General features: G+C 38.4%; 1 protein-coding gene across 6 annotated transcripts in view; it reads left to right on the forward strand.

The window, feature by feature from the left end:
• The window catches only part of ITGB6 (integrin subunit beta 6), a 69936-nt gene that overhangs the window by 3454 nt on the left and 44026 nt on the right, over positions 1 to 22456 (forward strand). For 4 of the 6 annotated variants that reach the window (XM_029225946.1, XM_029225944.1, XM_029225948.1 and 1 more), the window contains 5 exons: positions 335 to 539; positions 1156 to 1402; positions 10124 to 10289; positions 11550 to 11711; positions 14803 to 14898. In XM_029225946.1, coding sequence (XP_029081779.1) covers positions 335 to 539; positions 1156 to 1402; positions 10124 to 10289; positions 11550 to 11711; positions 14803 to 14898 — 876 coding nt within the window. The remainder of the gene's footprint in view (positions 1 to 334; positions 540 to 1155; positions 1403 to 10123; positions 10290 to 11549; positions 11712 to 14802; positions 14899 to 22456) is intronic. The other 2 variants (XM_029225945.1, XM_029225949.1) reach the window with 2 other exon arrangements.

A 22456-nucleotide genomic window follows, 5' to 3' on the forward strand; every position in this document is an offset into this window, starting at 1 on the left:
AAAGAAAGAAAGAAAGAAAGAAAGAAAGAAAGAAAGAAAGAAAGAAAAGAAAAGAAAAGAAAAGGAAAAATGAAAAAAAAAAAACCTGTTAAGTGAATTCACTTGAATATAATTAAAGGAAACTCCAATTTTACTCAGAATTTTACTGGCAGAATTCTCTGGTTATTCTGCTATAACTTTAGACCTACAATCAATGTCAGGCATGTGGGGATATGGTATACTATGACAAGATGCCTAACTAGAAAGCAAGCAAAAAGTAATCATAAGAAATGTCTTCTTTTTTGTCTTTATTGTCATCTTTTTCTCTTTATTGTTTTTTGTGTTTTTTTTTTAGAATTTTACCCATCTATCTGGAGTTGGAGAAAGGTGTGATACTCCAGCAAATCTTTTAGCTAAAGGATGTCAACTAACCTTCATCGAAAACCCTGTCTCCCAAGTAGAAATACTTATAAATAAGCCTCTCAGTGTAGGCAGACAGAAAAATAGTTCCAGCATCGTTCAGATTGCCCCTCAAAACTTGGCTCTTAAACTGAGACCAGGTATGTTATGATTTACACACTCACTGGCTCATGTAAATAAATCTAACATCACATGTAGTAATACTGCTATTCCATTAATACACCTTGTACCATATTACATATCATTGTTTGTGATGACTCAGATTTCCCATTCTTAAGGAAATAGAGAGTTGCTAGGCTAACACTTTTCTTTATTCACATTGGTCACTTTGCACTCCAAATGTGTTACCAAAAAGAGCCTTATCTAATAGTAACCATCTGAATTACTCAAATGTTGCTAAGGCTTACCTCACATTTCTTCAAGGGTTGTAATGTAGCTTTAAACTCCTCTTTATTTTCTTCTTTTCTAAACCCACACACACACACACACAAAAATTCAGCTTATCTTCCATCTAAATGGATGCTAGTTCTCCCAAGGAGATATAAAATATCCTAACTTTCACCTCCTTCAGTTACTCTAAATTCACTGCTGAAAGATTTTCATGGGTTTGTTCATTTATAAACCTTACCACACAGTGTATGAAATTGTAAGTATCTTCAGTAAGTTCTTATTGAAATGAAACAGCCAGTGATTGCCTAGTCACAAAGAAGTCTCCATGTGTTTTTATGATTTGCTTTTCTTGCGGGGGTGTTGCAGGCAGTGAACAGACTCTGCAAGTTCAAGTTCGCCAGACCGAGGATTACCCGGTGGACTTGTATTACCTCATGGACCTCTCAGCCTCCATGGATGATGACCTCAACACAATCAAAGAGCTAGGCTCCCTGCTTTCCAAGGAGATGTCTAAATTAACTAGCAACTTTAGACTGGGTTTCGGCTCTTTTGTAGAAAAACCCATCTCCCCTTTTATGAAAACAACACCAGAAGAAATCACCAACCCTTGCAGGTAAGTAAATGATTTTCTGGCATCTTTGAACACTGATTTCCTGTAGAGCTGGCCCTGCTCTGAGCTGTAGGAGCTTGCTAAGTGGCTGCAGTTCCCTCCCATCCGGTTGGATCTCTGCAGCTCTCAGTTGCCTAGGTTTTCAGAGCCAAGGGGAAGTCAACTTAATAGCTGGTTCTAGCTTGGGTCCTCACAGCACCTGCAGCATCTGTCTCGCTGCAGAGGTCAGTCTGTGACAAATTTGGCTTTGTGCTCGGCAGACAAGCGGACCAAGTCTTTCACTGCAGGTTGCACTGGCCTGAGCCCTTCCCCAGCCCCTCAGAGGCCTTCTATCCTCAATGACCACCACTCTCTGAGGCTATTTGACAGTAACCCACACTTTCTCAGAGTATATGTCTCCACTCCAATGATTGCAGCCAAAATAACAGCTTTTGTAGCTACCTCTGATATACTTTGGGAGATGTGAATTTCTCTTATTGCTTGGAAAAGCCCTTTGTAGCCTTCACTGTTGTCAAATTCATTAGGAAATTAGGCAATGACTCCATTATAATATGCTCTGATCGGCTACTAAAACCATGTATTATCCAGGTGATGGTCAAGGGCAAGTTGCTTTGAGATGACTTACCTGTACATATCAATGACATGGTCAAAATAAAATTATTTGATATCCTTCTATTGAAAAAGTGCTTCCATTTGCTCTGTGCCAGACCCTATGCTAAAGATTTTACATAGATGACCTCATTCAATCTTCATAATAGCTTCAGGTCAAAGCAGGCTTCATCATCCCTATACTCAGAGGAAGTAACAGAGGCTCTGAGAGGTTAGTAATTTGCCTGAGGCCACCTGACTAATCAGTGATCTGTACCAAGATCTGGGCTCGTCCAAAGCCAAGCCCTTTACTCCTATAAATATAGTATATATGTGAAATGGCTTTCCAAACATACACTGACTTTGAACACTAGTATACACCCAAGGAATCAATCTCTATAGAAGACAGTTTTTATAGTATCGTTTTAAGACATTTCAATGCGGTTCCCAACTAGAATCTGACAGCGAAAAGAAAAAAAAAAAAATATATATATATATATTTTTTTTTTTTTCCCCGTACGCGGGCCTCTCACTGTTGTGGCCTCTCCCGTTGCGGAGCACAGGCTCCGGACGCGCAGGCTCAGCGGCCATGGCTTACGGGCCCAGCTGCTCCGCGGCATGTGGGATCTTCCCAGACCAGGGCACGAACCCGTGTCCCCTGCATCGGCAGGCGGACTCTCAACCACTGCGCCACCAGGGAAGCCCCAAAAATATTTTGACCTTGAAAAGAATTCATCACTGATTGCAACTCTTAGGAATTGTGTTTGGTTGCAAGTATCAGAGATAATATCTGTTCCCAACCCCCCTTCTTGAGGTATAATTGACAGGTACTAAAATACACACAGCAGAAATGTTCAGTTTCATGAGTTTTGACAGTTGAATATACCAATGTAAGCACCACTTAAAACATGACATAGAACATTTCCATCATCACACAAAGTTTCCTTATGCCCCATTACAGTCAGTTCTGCTTCCCCAGAGGCAACCACTTTCTGATTTCTATCAGTTAGATTGGTTTTGCCTATTCTTGGATTTCATATGAATGGAAAAAATGGTATATACCTTTTGTGCCTGGCTCTTTTGCTCAACATAATGTTTTCGAGATTCTTCCCTGATTTTGTGTTCACCAGTAGTTTGTTCCTTTTTGTTTTAAGTAATAGTCCCTTGTATGAATTTATTATACTACACTTTATTCATCTATTGATGGACATTGGGGTTGTTTCCCAATTTCTGATGATCATGAAAAAATACTGCTATGATCATTTGCATATAAGTCTTTGTGTGGATGTATGTTTTTGTTTCTCTTGCATAGATACCTAGAATTAGGATTGCTGAATTGTATGATAAGTATAGTTTTAATTTTTTTAAGAAACCATCAAATTGTTTTCCAAAGTGCATGTACTATTCTGCATTTCCATCAGCAATGTGTGAGGGTTCCATTTATTTCAAATCCTTGTTAATACTTGGTAATTTCAGTCTTTTTAGTTTTAACCATTCTAATAGGTGTGTATCTCATTGTAGCTTTAGTTTGCATTTCCCTAATGACAAATGATGTTGAACATCTTTTCATGTATTTTTTCCCATTCTCATATCTTATTTTGTGAAGTATCTTTTCAAATCTTTTTCCTATTTTTAAAAGTTAGATTTTCTTCTTAATATTGTATTATGTAAGTTCTTTGTATATTTGGACAAAAGTTCTTTGTCAAATATATTTTGCAGATATCTCCTCCCAGGCAGTGGATTGTATTTTTATTTTTCTATCAATGTCTTTGGTCAAGCAAGTGTTTAATTTCGATGAAGTCCAGTTAATCAATTTTTAGTTTTATGATTAGTGTATTTTTTTGTCCTGAGACATCTTTGTCTATCCTAACGTCTCAAAGATTCCTCCTCTGTTTTCTTCTAGAAGCTTTGTTGTTGAAGCTTTTACACTTAGGTCTATGATCTCAAATTAGTGTTTCTGTTTGGAATGAGGAAAATGTCTAGGTCTATCTTTTGTTTACATGCAACTATCCAATTGTTTCAGCACTATTTGTTAAGCAGGATTTTCCTTTCCCCATTGAATTATCTTGATGCCTTTGTTAAAAAGCAATTGACTGTATGTGTGTCTAATTCTGGACATTCTATTCTGTTCCATCGATCCCTTGAATACACCCATGTTACCAGGTAACCATTCATCTGCTCACTCATAATGTCACCTTAGGGAAACCGCTTCACTTCTCAGAGCTTTAGTTTGGAATAATAATACCGATCTCACAGAGGGGTTGTAAGGAGTGGGTGAGATAATGAAAGGAAGCATTTGATATTGGGCTTGACCATGAAGCTCTCAGTAGGTGGTAGCTACTATCAACACCAACAGAGTGGGGTAAAGGGAGGCCAGAGCACTGCCCAGGGTTCGGTGAACGGGAACCCAAAGGAGGATCACATATTTGAGCTCTTGAAAGGTCAGCGTCTTCCTATTTCATAGAGGTTTTTCTTTTATTCTTGTTGGCAAAATTTACCATTAGCTAAAGTTATAAATGATGAGTTCTTTTTTGCTGCAACATTATATTTTTTCCTTTCTAATCACGCCCTTAATTCTCCCAGTTTCTCTGTCCAGATTCCACTCGCCACACATTTACACACCAAGAACCCAAACACCAAACACAGAAGTCAATCCTTTGATCAATCCAAACCTTATAATTATGGAATAAAATGTTCTTTAGTACAAAGGCAATGAGAGGTAAGAGAAAAGAGCATGGCGTTTTCCAGACCTGGGCTTAAATCATAACCTTGGAGCTCCCATCTCTTCATTTATAAATGAGGATAATAATATTCACTTCCTGGGCTAATCATGAGAGCTGAATAGGCTCAGAACATAACAGACACCCAAAACCAGTTTTAATTTTTTTTCTCTCATTAACACTTATTTTCTCTAGTTATTTTTGTCTAATGGTCCTCAAACTTTTAGATCTCAGGACTCTCTTACACTCTTAAAAATTAAGACGTCCAAAAGAGCTTTATATCTATCAATATTCAGTGTCTTAGAATGTAAAACTAAGAAAATATAAAAATAATTATTTATCAATTTATTTAATAATTACAATGAAAAATACACTGCATATTACTATAATAACACACCTTTAGGAATAATAATTACATTTTCCAAAAGAGAACAAAAGTTAACAAGATGAGTGGCACTATTTTACATTTTTACAAATCTCTTAAAATATCTGATTTAAAAGAAGACAACTGGCTTCTCATACCTGCTTCTCCATTTAATCTGTTGTAATACTTTGTTTTGGTTGAATTCCATGAAGAAAGTCAAACTTCACACAGATATATAGTTGGAAAAGGGAGAAGCAGTTAATAGATTTTTCCAATAACTGTAGACATTCTTCTTTGATATTACATTCAAACTGTACAAGAGGTAAATTTATTTTCAATGTGGAATCTGAAAAAATATCAATGAACTTCATATTTTGTTACATTAAAAACCATTGGTCTGTTTTGCACTTTGAATCGCTCTTTTACTGGTGTGTGTGTGTGTGTGTGTGTGTGTGTGGTGCGTGTGGTTTTTGTAATATAACGCTTTGGTCATTTGGAAAATGAAGTTACAGTGAGTTATGTAGATCTTCCAAATTTCATGATATAATATCTAAAAAAATCATATTTGTTAATATCATCATTAATCCCATCAGATAAATCTTGAAGTATTGGGAAGCCGTTAAGCCATGGGTGGCAGACGATAATCTTCTGAAGTTCTAATTTTCTAGTTACTTCAGATTTCATCATTGGCAACAAATACTGACAGTCGTTTTCCTGGAAGTAGCAGGCTTACTTTCTTCATTTTTAAGAACATGTCTGCCAAAAACTTAAGTTGGAATGATAGTTTGGCTTTCAGATCAAATGATTGTTCCATAACATAGGCCAGTTCAGTTCAAACAATCGCAAGTGTTTTTCCACTATAAACATGTATTTCAACGTGCAGCAGTAATGCTGTATGCATATTCCCCATGTGGTCACACAGAAATATTTTTTTTAAAAACACGTATCCAAGGGTGTAGACTTAATAAAATTAATATCTTTTACTGCTTCATCAAGGACAATCAAGTGAAACTAGCATTTTAAAAAAAATTTTAAGGAATACTAGGCAGTTTGGTGCCACTGCCTTGATCTGTGCTAAGGCACCAGCAGTTTTATTCACCATTGCTTTGCATCATCGGTGAAAAAGACAAATAACATCTCTTATTATTATGAAATACGTTTGACCTGAAAAACTCTCTGAAAAGGTGTCAGGGACCTCTGTGTGTCTGCACACCACACTTTTAAAGCCTCAGTTTTAATCTAGTCTCTAGTGCTTTTTGAAGTAGCTTGCTTTCTTTATCTTCGTTAGATGGAAAGTCACTAAAACTTCGTTTCACCACGTAAGAAGCCTGAATGGTTTACGTTTTTGATTCTGTTATGCTGCTGTCTAAGAAACATCAAGAAAAACCATATTTTCTCCATTTTCCTATTTGTAATGAATTGTAATATGCGTTTAAAAATATTTAACAGTACAAAGATAAAATTTTCTCCATCGAACATTTTGAGGGATTTTTTTTTTTAACATCATTTCACGTTTGATTTGGTGTTTTGTTTTATTTTTGAAGACTTGAAGTGAGGAATTCATTGTAGTTTTGCAAAAGAGATAACTGAACCATGAAATGCTTAGATTTCCTATATGAACACACAAAAAACCATATATGAGTATATAATATAACTTTTAATAACAAGCCCAAGTGAGAATACAGACAAAAAGAAGAAAATGGAAATCATTTCTAATCCCACTCATAAAAGATGGTGTTAACCTTTTAGTATATATCATTATAGTCTTATTTTATGAATTTTATTTAAAGTTTTAATAAAAATATAAGTAGCACTTTTTATATTGTGTTTTACAATTTTAAATTTGAATGCATTTTAAATGCAAATCTATTGTTGTCTAGGGACTCAAAATCAAGTTATTCAGCAATGAGTAGTTCCTTCAATTTCTATCTTAGAAAATAACAACCAAATATAAGCATTTGTTGGAGGAAGAACTTTGACCAAAATAGGCAGCCTCCAGTCAAAATTTTCTGGTGTGACCCAGCTCTGACATTCTGCTTTGTTTTAGCTTCATTCATCTCCCAGCACATGAATATGTTTATTGAATTAAATAAATGTATTCCCCTTTCCAAAAGATTAGAGTTCTAGTAAGAAGTACATAGCAAATAATTCTAACCAACAAAAATGCAAATTTCTTACCGAAAGATAGGAATACTAGTTCTCTGGCTCCAGAAGATTCTCAAATGCCATTTAGGTACAGTGTGAACCAACACCCCCAAATAAAAGATTAAATGAAACATTTCCAAGACTAGTTGGGCTCCAGGGACAATGGTATACTTCACACAGTTATATACTTTTTATAAAATACTTTTAATGTAATTTTTACAACAACCTTGTGAAGTAATTATTATTATCACCCTCATTTTAGATAGGTAACTATTTAGTCTTTTTATTCTAAATCTAATGGCATTTTCTTCTACCCTGCTTTAAATACTACAGGAGCAATTAGGACAAATGCTCCATTATTATCATTTAATAGGTTAACTTTTTTTTTAATTCCTCATTTCACATTTCAAAATATATTCATCTTTGAAGGTGGGAAAAAAATCGACTATATAAAAAATTTTAAGGTATATATCCAAAAACACTGTAAACAAAATTTAAAAACAAACTACAAAGACAAAAGTTTGATACTATTTAGAGATAGAGTTCTTAAAATCATTAGAAAATAAAAAATACCCCATTAAGAAAATGGGACATCACAGACTGTACCATTCAGTGCTGGCCACCTTTAACCCCCCCTTGTTCTGAAATCTGAGGACGCATCAGATTATGACCTACTTTTTGTGAAAGTCTACTGACAGGAAGTAAATGATTATCCTTGCAGACACCAGCATTCTGGTTCTGGCAGAGCTTCATTTCTCAGTGTAAACAAATCCATAGTCATTCTGACTTATATATATATATATATAGTTGATTCTCATCATTTACAGAAGTCTTGTTCTGTAAATTCTCCTCAACAACTGCATTAGAGAATGCTGAGCATTTCTCCTAGGGGAGAGACAGGGTTAGGTTCCTACGAGTCTCTGGTCACGTTTCACCAACTGAGCAATACATAACTTTGTTTTCTGTGTGTTTCTATTTAAAGACATCTTATTTAATACATACTGTTGATTTATTAATGTTGAAATCACAGCCAACAGCACTGTAACTCATGCCAGAATAAAGTTTAGCTAACACGTGTATTTTCCCCATAAGACACATCAAAGTCTTCCTGCACTTAGGAATACCAGACAGCACTTCAACACTACACTTGGGAGCCACTCTAAACAGCAAAATTACCCAAAAATCACAAAAATGCAAAAAAAAAAAACCCCATGGCACCAGATAGACTACAAAAAGGACATTTGTTTACAGTATGACAGCTGGAACAAGAAGGCTGTCTTATTTGACCTCAGCTGGAAACATACGTATCATATCAGGTGACTCAACTTTTTTTTTTGTGGCTGTATTGGGTCTTCGTTGCTGTGCGTGGGCTTTTTCTAGTTGCGGCGAGCAGGGGCTACTCTTCCTCACGGTGAGCGGGCTTCTCATTCTGGTGGCTTCTCCTCTTGCGGAGCACGGGCTCCAGGTGCATGGGCCTCAGTAGCTGTGCCCTGTGAGCTCTAGAGCGCAGGCTCAGTAGTTGTGGCTCACGGGCTTGGTTGCTCCGTGACATGTGGGATCGTCCCGGACCAGGGCTCGAACCCATGTCCCCTGCATTGGCAGTCAGATTCTTAACCACTGTGCCACCAGGGAAGCCCAACTCAGCTTTTTTGTCACTCTGTGCACGTACACGAAAGACAAAGTACTGAAAGGACTGATTTGGGGGTTACAAATACATTTTAGCAATATGGATTTTCAAAGATATGGAATCTGTAAATAATGAGAATTGACTGTATACCTCAGGCAGATGACTATGGTGAAAAAGAGCCTACTCCTCAAAGATGCATCAGCTCCTTGTATGCTGACAAGACAGGCTGTTGAACTTGCAAAGATGCTCACCTAAGTCAACCAGCTCTCCTCAGAAGCATACCACAACCTCACTGGGGGCTACTCCTTTTTGTCTCTGTGCTTCTACACCTATGTTTCTCAAACTTTGGAATGCATCAGGAAGACTTGGCTCAACACAGGTCTCTGAGTCCACACCTAACATTTCCGATTCAGCAGGTCCGGAGTCATACCCCAGATTTTGCATTTATAACAAGTTCCCATGTGATGCTCACGTGGCTGGTCCAGGGACAACACTTTGAGGATCTCTGCTCTATGTTATTTATCCCTACTTTACAAAGGAAAGCCTAAAGCTCAGAAGGGTTGAGTAACTTGCCCAAAGTCTCATGCACAGCTACTAGCTGGTTTTCAGAATAAAGTGTGGCTGATTCAGGATTAGCAATTTCTGTTCTACTGTGATGTCTTTAGGGCAGATCTCATCCTAACATGGCATTTTCCTCACAGATAAACTGTTTTTTAGTTTAGTGGTGGTTTTACCCCAGGCTTGTCCACAATAGTCTGTTCTATCACAATAAACTTGGGCTCTAGAATCAAGAGCCTTGCTCTGATTTTCAGGTCCTGGGCAGGCAGGACTGAGCAGAGGACGAAGTAGACAGGTTCCTCTCTCAGTCTTGCTACAGGGAGACTCATCCTTGGTGACAGTTTAAGCTATCAAAATACAAAGGAATTGTTGTCATCATGTAAACTTGATGGTGGATTTTGGTTGAGAGGCAATAGAAGGTAGTGATTACACACACACACACACACACACACGGGGAGTCTGATCACCTGATTATCTGCTTTCTGTGTTTGAACCAATGCAAGACACAGAGCAAGCTCTAAGTGTTAGCTAATGTGGCCAATTTGGAAGGGCTGGGTGGGAGATGATGAAAACAACCTTAACAGTGAGACTCACAGCCAAGTTACGGAGTCGGGCACTTTAGAAAAATGCATCTTCGTTGAAGGAAATGCTGTTAGGCTATTAAACCCATTCATTGTGTGTTGTATCATATTTCAAGAACATTTTACATCTTCCTTTTACAGTAGTATTCCATACATTTGTTTACCTACATTTGGATTCAAGCACATTTTGCCGTTGACAAATGATGCAGAAAGATTCAATGAAATTGTGAAGAATCAGAAAATTTCTGCTAATATTGACACCCCAGAAGGTGGATTTGATGCAATTATGCAAGCTGCTGTATGTAAGGTATGCTGAGGGGAGTAGTGTTTCATTCTGTTGACACAAATTTCATCTCTTGTGAACAAATCTCCTTTGAAAAGCTTAGCTAACTTTATCTTTCCTTTAATCGCCATATTTCTACAACAGATACTTAAAATTTTTGTACATTTTTAAATTCCATCATGTTGAAACGGGGACAATTTTTTATGCCTAATATTCAAATAGTCTAATAACATTGTAGTACGGTTGGGAAAAATTGGTTAAAAGAATAGTCATGTATGATTAATTTTCAAAGATCCAAATCATATTCATTAGTTTTTGAATTAACCATGGTGAAAAAAAAGAAAAAAACAAAGACAGCAATTAACGAAAAAAAGTAAAAATGCTCTGATTCAGAATAAACGTCTACATATGATCAGATATCTATTGTTTCGAACAACAAAATAAGCATCGGAAGCCACAGTGTCTCTACAGCAATGCAAGAATACCTCTCCTCCTTGACAGTCAGACCCATATCCACGGGAACGATTCCCCTGTCTTCAGATGACAGTCTTCATGGAAAATATCAGGAAACAGATAGGGCCGAAGGTCCTAGAACGTGGGAGGGCCAAAGAATTAAGGAAGGAAGGAAAAAGATAAAGGTACCATGGGGCAGCTACGATGAGCTTCTGTCCAACTAGTTCCTTGACTAATCTTAATTAAAGGGGAGAGCTCTGCAAAGAGACAGAAAACAGACCATCTTAATTAACAGTACTCTGCAGTCATACTTTGATAAGCAGCTTTTATCCTTGTATTACGTTTATAATTTTTGGATGATATCAGTAGAAAGAGAAATAGGTGTCTACAGGTTGGGTGAAATTTTAATAAAACAGGCTTACTTCGGGTCCGTTCTGTATTGCATTCTTACTAGCTCTGCTTCAGCTTGGATTTGGGATAATCTATGACCTCCCTCACTCCCTTCTGTCATTTTTCTGGTAAATTGAAAACTGGACAGTAAAAATAATTAACTGTGTAAATGTCAAGATCAATTGGATACTGATTGTAGTGGAACCATTTTTTCTGAAGCATAAATCATCTGAAAATGTAATCCAGGATAAAACAAAGGTCACAGAGTTTCATGTTTTTAATATGTTAATATTACCAACTCACAATAGATGAAACAGTCTAAAATGGATTGAGCAGCAATATATATTTTAATAATTTGAATGTGTCCAAGCATAACTGATCCACTCTCAATAAACGTCTGCCCCTCTCCCATACAAGCTAAATGCTTCTTTCTCACTGTAGGAAAAAATTGGCTGGCGTAACGACTCCCTCCATCTCCTGGTCTTTGTGAGCGATGCCGATTCTCATTTTGGAATGGACAGCAAACTGGCAGGCATCGTCATTCCTAACGATGGGCTCTGTCACTTGGACAGCAAGAATGAATACTCCATGTCAACAGTCTTGGTGTGTAACCTATACTCTACACTGTTTTCAGGGCTACAAGCAGGCGAATGGAGCAACAATTGCTGTAATACATAGCAGAGTAACCCACCCTTGGTAGAAGCAGTGCACATTTTCTGATTTGAGATTAACACATTGGCCTTTCTCCATCCTCATCGCCCTTAGAGGTCCCCTCAAGAGCACAGATGGGCGGTGGCGATGTGGGATAAGTTCAGATTTGCTATAGTACGAATGATCCCAGAACCTCCCCAATTTTTCAAAGAGCCCGAGGCCAGCAAAATGTAATACAGTCAGCTCATTCTGTTTGAACCATAGCCCTGGAAAGGAAGGCTCAGACCAGAACAGTAGTCACCTAGGAGTTGTTTTAAATGATGGTCCCAGAGTCATGCTGCCTCAATAATTCCATGTTTTCATGGACCCTGGGACTCCCTGGGAAACCACCAGTCAGGTGCTGCTTGGCTGGTGCTTAATAATTTGGCTTATTTTCGTCATTTAAAAAATGCTCATGACATTCAAAAAAAAGAAAAAACACTTGACTTTTGTAAAACAAGGTAAAAATTTCAGAGCTCTTTTGATGTACATGATCTCATTTGATCCTCACCAGAACCCTATGTGTCTAATTGTTTCCCTTGAACAGACCGTGAGGCTGCCATGCTGGTGCATGTGTTCTTCCCTCTGTCTGGAATGCCCTTTCCTCCAAGGCTGCTGAGAAACTCTTACTGATCTTTTAAAACCCAACTCGATCGTGACTGCTCCGGGGATGGGGAGGACCCTGTCTGACCTCCACTGGGCCCCAAAGCGATCATCTCTCCCCTGGCTCTTATACATAGATGGCTTCTTGGCCATCGCCATACGGAAATGTGCTTGTTGGTTTCTGTCTGTCTTTAACATACATCCTCAGTACCAGAACTGGTTTATTATCTCTATTTGCTGACAGCACAGTGCCTGGAGCACACTAAAAATAGAATTGAATTATGAAGCAGAAACCTGGAAAGGTCATATTATCCCCATTTAACACTTGGGGAAAAAATGGTACAGAGAATTTAAGTGACTTTTGAAAATGACAATGCTGTAGAAGTGTGTGTAAGGGAGAGAAAGAAAGAGGGAAGAGAACCCAGGATTCTAATATCAGATTGGAAAAACTATCCTCTAAAAGGAAAAGAATTTAGTGAGATAATGTACAGAAATGCTTACTACAGCGTTGGCAGTTAGTTTTAAAAAATCTAATGGTTCATGAATTATCTGCTATCATTTATTGACCTAAATTTCTAAACTTCAACATGGTTGTTTCTACCTAACTTTTGATCAATAGTGTTCACCAAATTTATATTTTTTTAATTGTATCGGTTGTCCTTCCATACTACAGGATTAGTGAGGGTAGCCACATTTTGTCTTTTAGCCAATGAGGGGTAATAAACCGTGAGAAGTGGATCCCTTTTTTGTTACTTTTTTCTTGCAACTATTCAAATGTCCCATAATAGACATCTCAGAAAAAAGCAAGATCACAGAAGTAAATACTGCCTGTTGCCTAATATGACCTTCTCCTGTAATACATGTTCAAGTGATTCTTATTAAGTTGCTACAATGCACAGAGCCGTGGGCTATTTCCCTGCCTGCAACATAGCCCCCAGGTCCTCTGAGCACTTTCTATGCTCTTAACACTGGGCCAGGCTCCTGGGGCCACAAAATAACAGGACATGATCCCTGGCCTTGAGGAACTTAGAATATAATTGTGGGAATTAAACCAATAGATCTGGATCAAATAGAAAACCATATTCACCCACCTATGGAGGGCTACATGGTGCCATCCTGGCTTCATGGTGCCATCCTGGCTACACAGGCACAGCAGTTGAAAGTTCGGGGAACATCTGGAGCTAAGTAGGGACCAGCATTGGAGGACCTCAGGCTTAAGGTTGAAGGATACTTAATGTCTGGGCAATTGAAACACAGAGACTGAGAATGTCAGACTCAGAAAGCTTTATAGATAGTATCTGGATTCTGCTAATATCCACTAATAAAAATCCAAATGGGATAGAAAGCACGCATTACATAGCCAGATTTGCAGTTGGGTAAGTGACCTGAGTATCTTAGGCAAAACGATACTTTTCCCTCAACTTTAATTTTGTGGCTGAAGACAAAAATATTCCAGAAGTGCTGAGAATATATGAACACACCACATTCGTGTGCAAGAAGGCTTATTCGTCAGTGTTCCTGCACTTTGGCTGACTGCAGTCATAAGCAACACGGTATTCTTAGTTCCCTTGTTTGCAGGTCACTCCCTCATTTGAGGGTTTTTTTACACATTATTCACATTTGGAGTCATACGCCAGGCAAATGTGCTCCAGGTTTGGAAAGTAAAGGTCATCTGCAAATATGATAATTAATGACTTTATATTTTAAAGTACTTGTATCACTCAGGGATGAATGTATCAATGGAACAGAAGTAAATTGAATACAATGGCTTTTCAATTGCCCTGTAAAAATATTGCAGCATCCCATAAAACCAATTCGTGACATCAAAAAGGCAGTAAGACCAAACTGGAGAACTGGTACAGGAATCTCTCAAGTCAGAGGGATTTAGGAGTGGCAGTGTGTGCTTCCTCAGCAGGTCGGTCCTTCCGCAACCCTCATCCCGCCCCATCCAATTCCAGTCAGAGTTTCAGAACTGCAAGTGTCACCTCGGTCACCTTCATCACAGTCATGGTCCCTCTCTCAATTCTAACATTCCCTCCAATATTTGCCTGCAGGCAAGTGGCACTTAGAAAAAGACATGTATCTCTACCCTTGAAAAGATGAGACACTGTAAGTCTTTAGATAAATTTAGTGATCTCCTTGGAGGCGACAGAGCATAATACACCAAGTTGACAGGCACCGACCCTAAGGAATTAATCGACTTACAATATCTAGGAAACAATTACTAAACCAATTAAGAAAATAATGCTAATTGCGTATTTGTTTACTTGGAGTGATAGACACAGCAATGCCTGTGAGAATTGAAAATGCCAAACTCAGTAAGATATCTTTGAAAGAGATATTCCTTTATTTTACATACTTTTGTTAAGAAGATACTTAAAATCTTTGTGTTCAATTTTAGGAATATCCAACAATTGGACAACTCATTGATAAACTGGTGCAAAATAACGTATTATTGATCTTTGCTGTAACCCAAGAACAAGTTCATTTGTATGAGGTAAGCAAATATGATTTAGGAAATTCCTTCAGGGAGATTATTGGACATGAAACTTTAACTCTGAATTTAATACATGGGAGGCCAATAGGTAATCATTAACACGTACCAGATATACTGGACACTGGCAAAGTGGATTCAGTTACTGTTTGCAATTTAAATTATAAACACAGAGGTGCAGCAGGGAGTGGAGGACAGATATGGTGGGATAAGGAAGAAAGAGTTATGGAAATGAAAAGTTGGAAGAGAGTCCCAATAAACATAGGACCACCTGTCTAATGGAAAATCCATCTATCTTCCCTTGAGCTATTTCATCTGATAAGGAGAGTTAACAGTGAGCAGAGAAAATTATGAGAATGGGAGGAGACTTGACTTAAATCTCTGACATTTGCAAATTCGATACATAGAAAATACACAAGTAGAGATACAACTCAAACTATTGAGAAGTGAAAAGTTGAAAGAAAAAGATTTGTTAAACCCTGGGCCAAAAGATAATTTCTCCCTTAAAGTAGTTGGATTTGCAGTTCAGGTTTTTGAATGGAAGCACCAATGGCAGAAAGGAAATTGTTTTGTTAGATGAAAAAAATGTTCATAAATCACTGCATACACAGTAAAATACATATTACAAGTGCAAATGTTTTCTGTGGCTTCTTTCCAGCCTCAGAAAAACAATATGTCAAAATGCCAGGCATTGGGGTACTAGCAAATGATCTATTATTCCTCATGGGCAGTTTCACAGAGGAGGAATCTCTAGCCTGAGTCCTAGAAAATGTTGAGAAAATATGTGTCCGTTAAACTGTCTGTACCTTCTATGCAGAAGCTTCAAATACTCCTAAATTCAAAGTCGGATCTCCCATTCCTTTTGAAAGGGCCTCTTAACTCGCTTGGTGAATTTACAGGGCTCAGGAAACACTGAGATTATTTCACAGAAGGCTTTGATTAAATGCTACTCACTGCTCAGGACGGTACAATCCATGAACTTGCATCAAGTTCTGTAGAAAGGATCCAGGAGGAGATCCTATCTTGCATTTTTAATGAGAGGAGGGTATTGTACTCCAGGTGAGACTGCCTTCTGCTGAAAACGAAGGAAGTCCCTTGCAATCAAGCTACATACTCGAGGGCTTTGTTCTACTCAGAGACCATGTGGGTTCACCTGATCTAGGCATTTTCTTAAGGCTTTTTAGTATGTGATACTCGTTTCCAGTGGTTTTAAGTAGTCGAGTGGCGGTAAAGATTTTTTAAAAGTACCCCAAATACAATAGTGAGTCTATTCTGCCTTTGATTCTTAAGGCTAGAGTGAGAGGACCCTGGGGGTCACCACACCTCCTCCAAAGCAAGGCTCCTGTTCAGAAAGGGGAGGAGAAGTTGCACAAAGTTTTCTTAAAAGAGGGATCTGGGAAACACGATTGATGATCACGAACAGAGACACCCATAACTCACTTTGGTAATAGTCTTTAAGACACAACTCATTCAAATGCCTCCTCAAAATTGCTATTAAAAAGACAGAGCAAGGTGGAAAATAGCTCTGTGGCAAAACAGAATCTGTCGGATTTAAACAGGTTGCATCCACGGTTCCCTGTTGCAAAGGAAATGATCATTTCCAAGGAAAACACCAGATTAGAGCCTGCCTCTAACGTAACAGCAGGACATTTATTTTGCCTGCCTACTAATCTCATTAGGAGGTGAATTTATGTTCCGTTGTGACCTGTGGTTTTTACCATCTAGGCTCCACTAAATTCAAAGGGACATTTGCAGGGAGCCATGCAGTGGACCAGGCCAGCAGCCCGCTCTGTGACTCTGATCCTTTCATTATTTTATTTTCTTCTGATGGACTCATCATTTCCTCTGCATTAGTGGGAATAGACGGCAGCCTGGTCTAAAGATAATGACAGCAGCATTGCACTTCCCTGAAGGTTTTGCACAGCATGAAAATGCTGGTTTCTTGTTTTATTGATAATGGAAACTGAAAACAGACCAGTAATGGCTTGGGTTGCCTTTCCATTTAAATCTCTTAGAAGGAGCCCTATGTGTGCAGGAGCCCTGTGTGACCTGATGTTTGGATAGCTGTGATAGAGGCAGCATAACGACCAAAGAATCACTGAAAAATAAAACCAGTGATAGGATAAATAAAGCAACTAAGTGGTTGGATCTAATGGAAATTCCAGGAGGCAAGCTGTTTGCCCCAGTTCTGTGTTAAGCACAGTTATGTGTACACACCTGGGACAGGAGCTAGGTCAGGTTCAATGGTGCCCATCTTGCAGCAAATAAAGAGTTATGTTGCCCGTTCATGGAATGCAAGAAAAAATGACTATTTTTAAAAATAATTTTGGTAAGATGCCTTGGACTGCCCAGGTGTGTATGTTGCCGTACTTTGTGGTAACAGAGATGAACGAACAATGGAAAGGCTACAGTGAGCAGTTTTGCCTCCTGTTCATTATGACTGCAGTGTGTGCCCCAGACTCCAGGAAACAGATGATTTTGAACAAACTTATTATCATGGATAGTTTCCTGTTTGTCCAATTACAGGGTTCAAAAGATAATGATAGATAATAGACTGAGTAGTAGGTAGTATATTACATTCAACTGCTAAATACCATTTTGAATCAGAATTCAATTACCCAAGCTTTAAAAATTTTTTTTTATCTCCTCTGCTGTTTTCAAATATTTACTGTTAATTTACATCAATTTAGTATCAGGCTACTAAGCCCCAACTGTCTAATTTGACTAGTCTTTCCTTGCTAATGGGAGACTGAGAGAAAAGCAATTAAATTAGCATCTTTTACTACATTGTCAAATCCTGTTGTTAATCACCTGGGATTATTTGCAAGACTTTAAAATATCTCATTATCTTTCAAAATGTCTACCTCTGGCTGGAAAAGATGAGTTTTATGACGTTAATTGTTATTGTATATATATATAATAATAATTGTATGACCTGGTGTTTATGATGTAATGTTGAAACACCACTTAGAAAGTAAACAAGATGTATTGGTAAAAGACACTTCATTAACATCTGTGGCCACTAATTGATGACCCTGTGGTTATTAGGACAGAATGATGGGTCTAAAGCATGGGGACAGGGGCCCAAGCAGGTTGTTCTACCAACCAAAAGGCCCTCCCCTCTGGAGGTAAAAAACCTTCTATTATTAACTCTGTAAAGAGCATGGTGGGTCTCTCGCTCATCTTTCTGTTTAGGCCAATTCTCAATACAAAGTAGATTCTCAGTAAATATTTGTTGAATGAATTAAAAAACAAAAAACTGCAATGCAAGCACTTCATTTTTTCTCAAATGGGCTTTGTGTGACAAATGCCTGTCAAGGTCAAGGGAGCCCATGTCCAAGAGCAGGTGGGGGAGCCTGACCTACCATTATGGTCTCCTGCAGCCTTGGCTGTTTCTTCTCCACTTGAATCCAGTTGGCACTAGAGAGGAAAGGAACACTCTGCCATCAGCCTTGGGATCACCCTGTTGGATAAGCTCCAGAGCCTTCTTCCTAGTCTGTAAAAGGAAAACCCGAGTGATTAACCACTTGACGGTCGTTTATCCAAAAACAAACACAAAGGCTACTGCAATATGCTATGAGCCTGATGTTTCAGAAGTGTGGCTTCTGAAATTGTCTACCATATACAAGTTTCAATTTTTCAGGAATCAAAAGCCCAGTTTTTATTTCACCCTTTCTTTCCTTTTTCTCCTCATCTTTTGAGCTTTTCACCATAGCAAGGGAACTGAAAGGAGGCAGAGAAATTAGGGAGGGAGATAAAACAATCATTGGACCCTTTTGCTATTTGTAGCCTGTTCTCTTATTGTTTTGCTTTATAATGTTTACTGTTGGAAAAGACCAAAGCAATTTTTTCCAGTGAAAATCCCTTTATCTCTCGGATCGGTTTTTACTGAATAAAAGGGCTGGAGTGGATGACCTCCAGCTTTGGTAGTCAATGATTCTGGACCTGGAGGGGGCGCAAATCACCATAAATTCCAATGATTTACACATGGATAAAGTATAGCTAGCTGTAATATAGCTAATTTTAGGGCACGGTCTAAAAAATTGTTCTTTATCTATGAACCCCATCCTGTAATTATGGAAATTCCAAATTTACGCTTTTAATGAAAATAAAATCATGTAGGAATTAAAAAGAGAACTTCTGGATTACGAGAAACATCCATGGAGTTAATAAATTGCTCTCAATTCAAGTGTAATGGAAAAGGATTTTGATTTCTCTTTATTTGCTGGTATCTGAGAATAAAGACCAAGGAGAGCCAGCTGCCTGCACTTTCCTCATTAATAAAAACACCTCTCAGAGAGGGAGATTTTAGAAAAAAACTCATGTCCTCAGATTATCAGGGCAAAGTGGTTGGAAGTATTTTCCAGACTAATTAATAAACCATAAACACGAAAAACATCAGTAGTTACCCCCTAGGTTACACAGAGTACTTTTCTTCTAAAGAACACAAGGACTCATAATCCAGAAAATAAACACACAGAAAAAAAGATACAGATTTATAGTCAGGGTCTTAATGAGATGCCTTCTTAGGCCAACCCATGTAGAAATATAAAATGAGATTTCATCAATACTAGGCCTAAATATTTCAAGATTTACATAATACCCAGAATGTCTAACATCATTAAAACCAGGGTGCTATTGACCATAGTCTTCATTCATTCATTCATTTATCAAACGTCCATGAGCCAGGCCAGGGTTGGTGACTAGAGAGAAGAAGACACAGTGTCTGCCTCAAGAGCATTAGCAGACTTGTAAGCCAATGATTTACCTAAAGGTTAGAGGTTATTTTAGAGGTTATGTTCTAGAGACCCCAAGGCAGAGTTTTACTGAGGGGCCAGAGTTTTCACATCTGTCAATGTTTTTACTCTTTTCTATTCACCATTTTTATTAGAAGGGGCAGCAAATTAATCGGCAATCTTAAAATTACCTTCGATGCTGAGGGTATCCCAGTGCTGGCCCTTCACTTTATAGAGGTGGAAACTGAGGGCCAGAGAGAATCAGCAACTATGACCATGAGAATAATAGGGAAGGTTTGCTAAGGGCTTATTAGGTGGCAGCTGGGGTTAACTATTTTAACTCACTTTATCTTTTAATCTCCTTTTTAGCGCCCCCAAAAATCCAAAAGCAAGTTGCATGTGAGAGCCAGGATTTGAGCCCAGACAGTTTGAATCAACAGCCCCAAACAGTGAGTTGAGTCCCAACTGAACTTGAGTTTCTGCAGTGAAAGAGCAGGCCCATTCCTAATCACTAGGCCAGCAGAGAAGCAGCCTTTTCACAAAGTAACCGGCTTTTGAAAGTCACTGAACAGTAAGAGCACAGAGCCCACGGGAGCAGCAGAGCATTCCCTGCAAACGGCAGAGTCCTTCAAGGCCAGTAAACACTGGATTTTACTTACTCTTGCTGTTAACTTAGACAAATAGAGCAATCTGAATATGTGTGGACTTGAAAAGAGACACATCTGGATTCTGCCTTGTGTGATATTTAAGCCCTGAGCGGTAAGGACGGGCCCCACAGTTAGGGAGCTTATGCCATTGGCCAACCCACCAAAAATAGCTAGTCTCTAAGGTGACTGCTATCGAGGTTTCGGCCAAAGGGGGAATAGGGGACACATGGTCTGACACAGGCTGTAGGCCTCTTATGATGATACCATTCAAGCACATGGAAAAATAGAGTAACACAATGAACACCCACGTACCTCCTGCCCAGCTTTCTCCAATCTTAACACTTTGCCACTATATTTGCTTCCGATATTTTACAGACATAAAACACTTCAGATCCAGTTGCCTGCTGTGTAACTGCCCACCTCCCTCTTTCCTTCCATAGAAGTAACCAGTATCCTGAACTTAGTGTTTATCATTCCCATGTTTATTATGTGAAGCATTGAAACATATGTCTACCCATAACTAATTACATAGTTTGGGCTCACAAGTTTCATTTCATGCTGTATGTATTATTTCTATAGTTTGCTTTTGGACTCCATGTTATGTTTTGGGTTTTTTTTAAAATGATGGTAAAATATACACAACATAAAATTTACCATTTTATAGGCTAAGCATATAGTTCTGTGGCATTAAGTACATTCACATTGTGGTGCTCAAAGTTACGTTTTTGAGGCTTATCCATGGAAACACTTAGAGCTCTTGTTTACTCTGTTCCACTGCTATACATATGTCATTATGTGTATTTACTGTAGCATGTTCATTTGTACCTGAGGGCTTCAGATCATTTCCAATCCTGCAACGTTACAATTGTTGCAGCCATGCACATCCTTTCAGGCATGTTCTCTGTTGAGGATCCATGTCTGGAAGTGAAGCCCCTGGGTCACAGGGGAGTGGCATCCTCAACCCCCCTGGGTGTATCCAAGTTGCTTTCCAAAGTGGTTGTATCACTTACTCAGTTACTCTCCTACCAAAAACATGAGAGCGTTGAAAAAAAAAACCCAAAAGACAAAACAGAAAAAAGAAAAAACACACATTAAATTACTCTTTTTCTGATGATAAAATTAATACATTATTTAAAAAAAAAAAGAGGGGGATACAGAAAAGCACAATGAAGAAAATAAAGATCACTCATAAACTCACTACTCAGACACAGCTAACCATTCTTGACATTTTAGAATGTCTTTTGTTTTTACATGCATTTACATGTTTTAACATAATTGGTATCAGATTGTACATATTAAGTATGTTCAAATTTTTGGAATGTGTTTATATATTTACAGTATTAAAAAGGCATAAAAATTAAGTTGCACTTAGTTATATGTCGAACAACCACTTTTAATAATAAGAATAGCATTAGATGAAATCAGGGTCATTCTACAGAATTCTGAATCTGTGGTTGCCAGACTTAGAGGGTGTGTGTTTTAAAATAAAAGCAAACTTGCTGCCCGTCCCTAGCAGCCCCAGAACATCCAAAATTACTACACTTTTACCTAGCAGGTCACTTTTTTACATATTCCAATGATACTTGGTTACTTTTTTATACATTCATGCAACATCTTTAATAGGACCAACAAATTATTTCTAGTACCCCTTTTCTTATCCCTGAAAGTGCCCTACTGGTGAGGACTCTGACATCTGTGAACAAACTCAGCTCCTTCAAAGGCTCTTCTCCATGCTGCAAAGTGCTCAAAGCTGTGTACCTACACTTCCCTTCCTCGGAGGGTCCACAGTGTGAGGGCACTCAGTTACCTATCTATCCCCAGAAGCCTTTCCTATGGCTGCAGGTGGCCACTCTGTATCTGTGAGGCTGGACCAAATTACAGCTATGATTAAAGGAAGCTTACCCCTTCTTGGACCAGCATGCGGAGTTTAACTGTACCCATGCATTCTCCACATGGCACAGCCTTTCACACAATTACAGAGGACATCAAGGCACAAAGGACAAGTTAAACTGACAGCTCCCAAACATAAGAGAAATTTGAGAGTATTATATGTTTTAACTTTATGGCTCATTATCTGAAAGAGCTCAAACTAGGCTACAACGGGACCACTGTTAGTTACAACATTGTTCAGTATCTTGTTGCCCTTACGGTCTTGAATCTTCAAAAAGTAGTCAGAAA

The sequence above is a fragment of the Monodon monoceros genome, unplaced genomic scaffold (assembly GCF_005190385.1).
Source record: "Monodon monoceros isolate NGI ecotype Baffin Bay Population unplaced genomic scaffold, NGI_Narwhal_1 Super_Scaffold_16, whole genome shotgun sequence".
NCBI lineage: Eukaryota > Metazoa > Chordata > Mammalia > Artiodactyla > Monodontidae > Monodon > Monodon monoceros.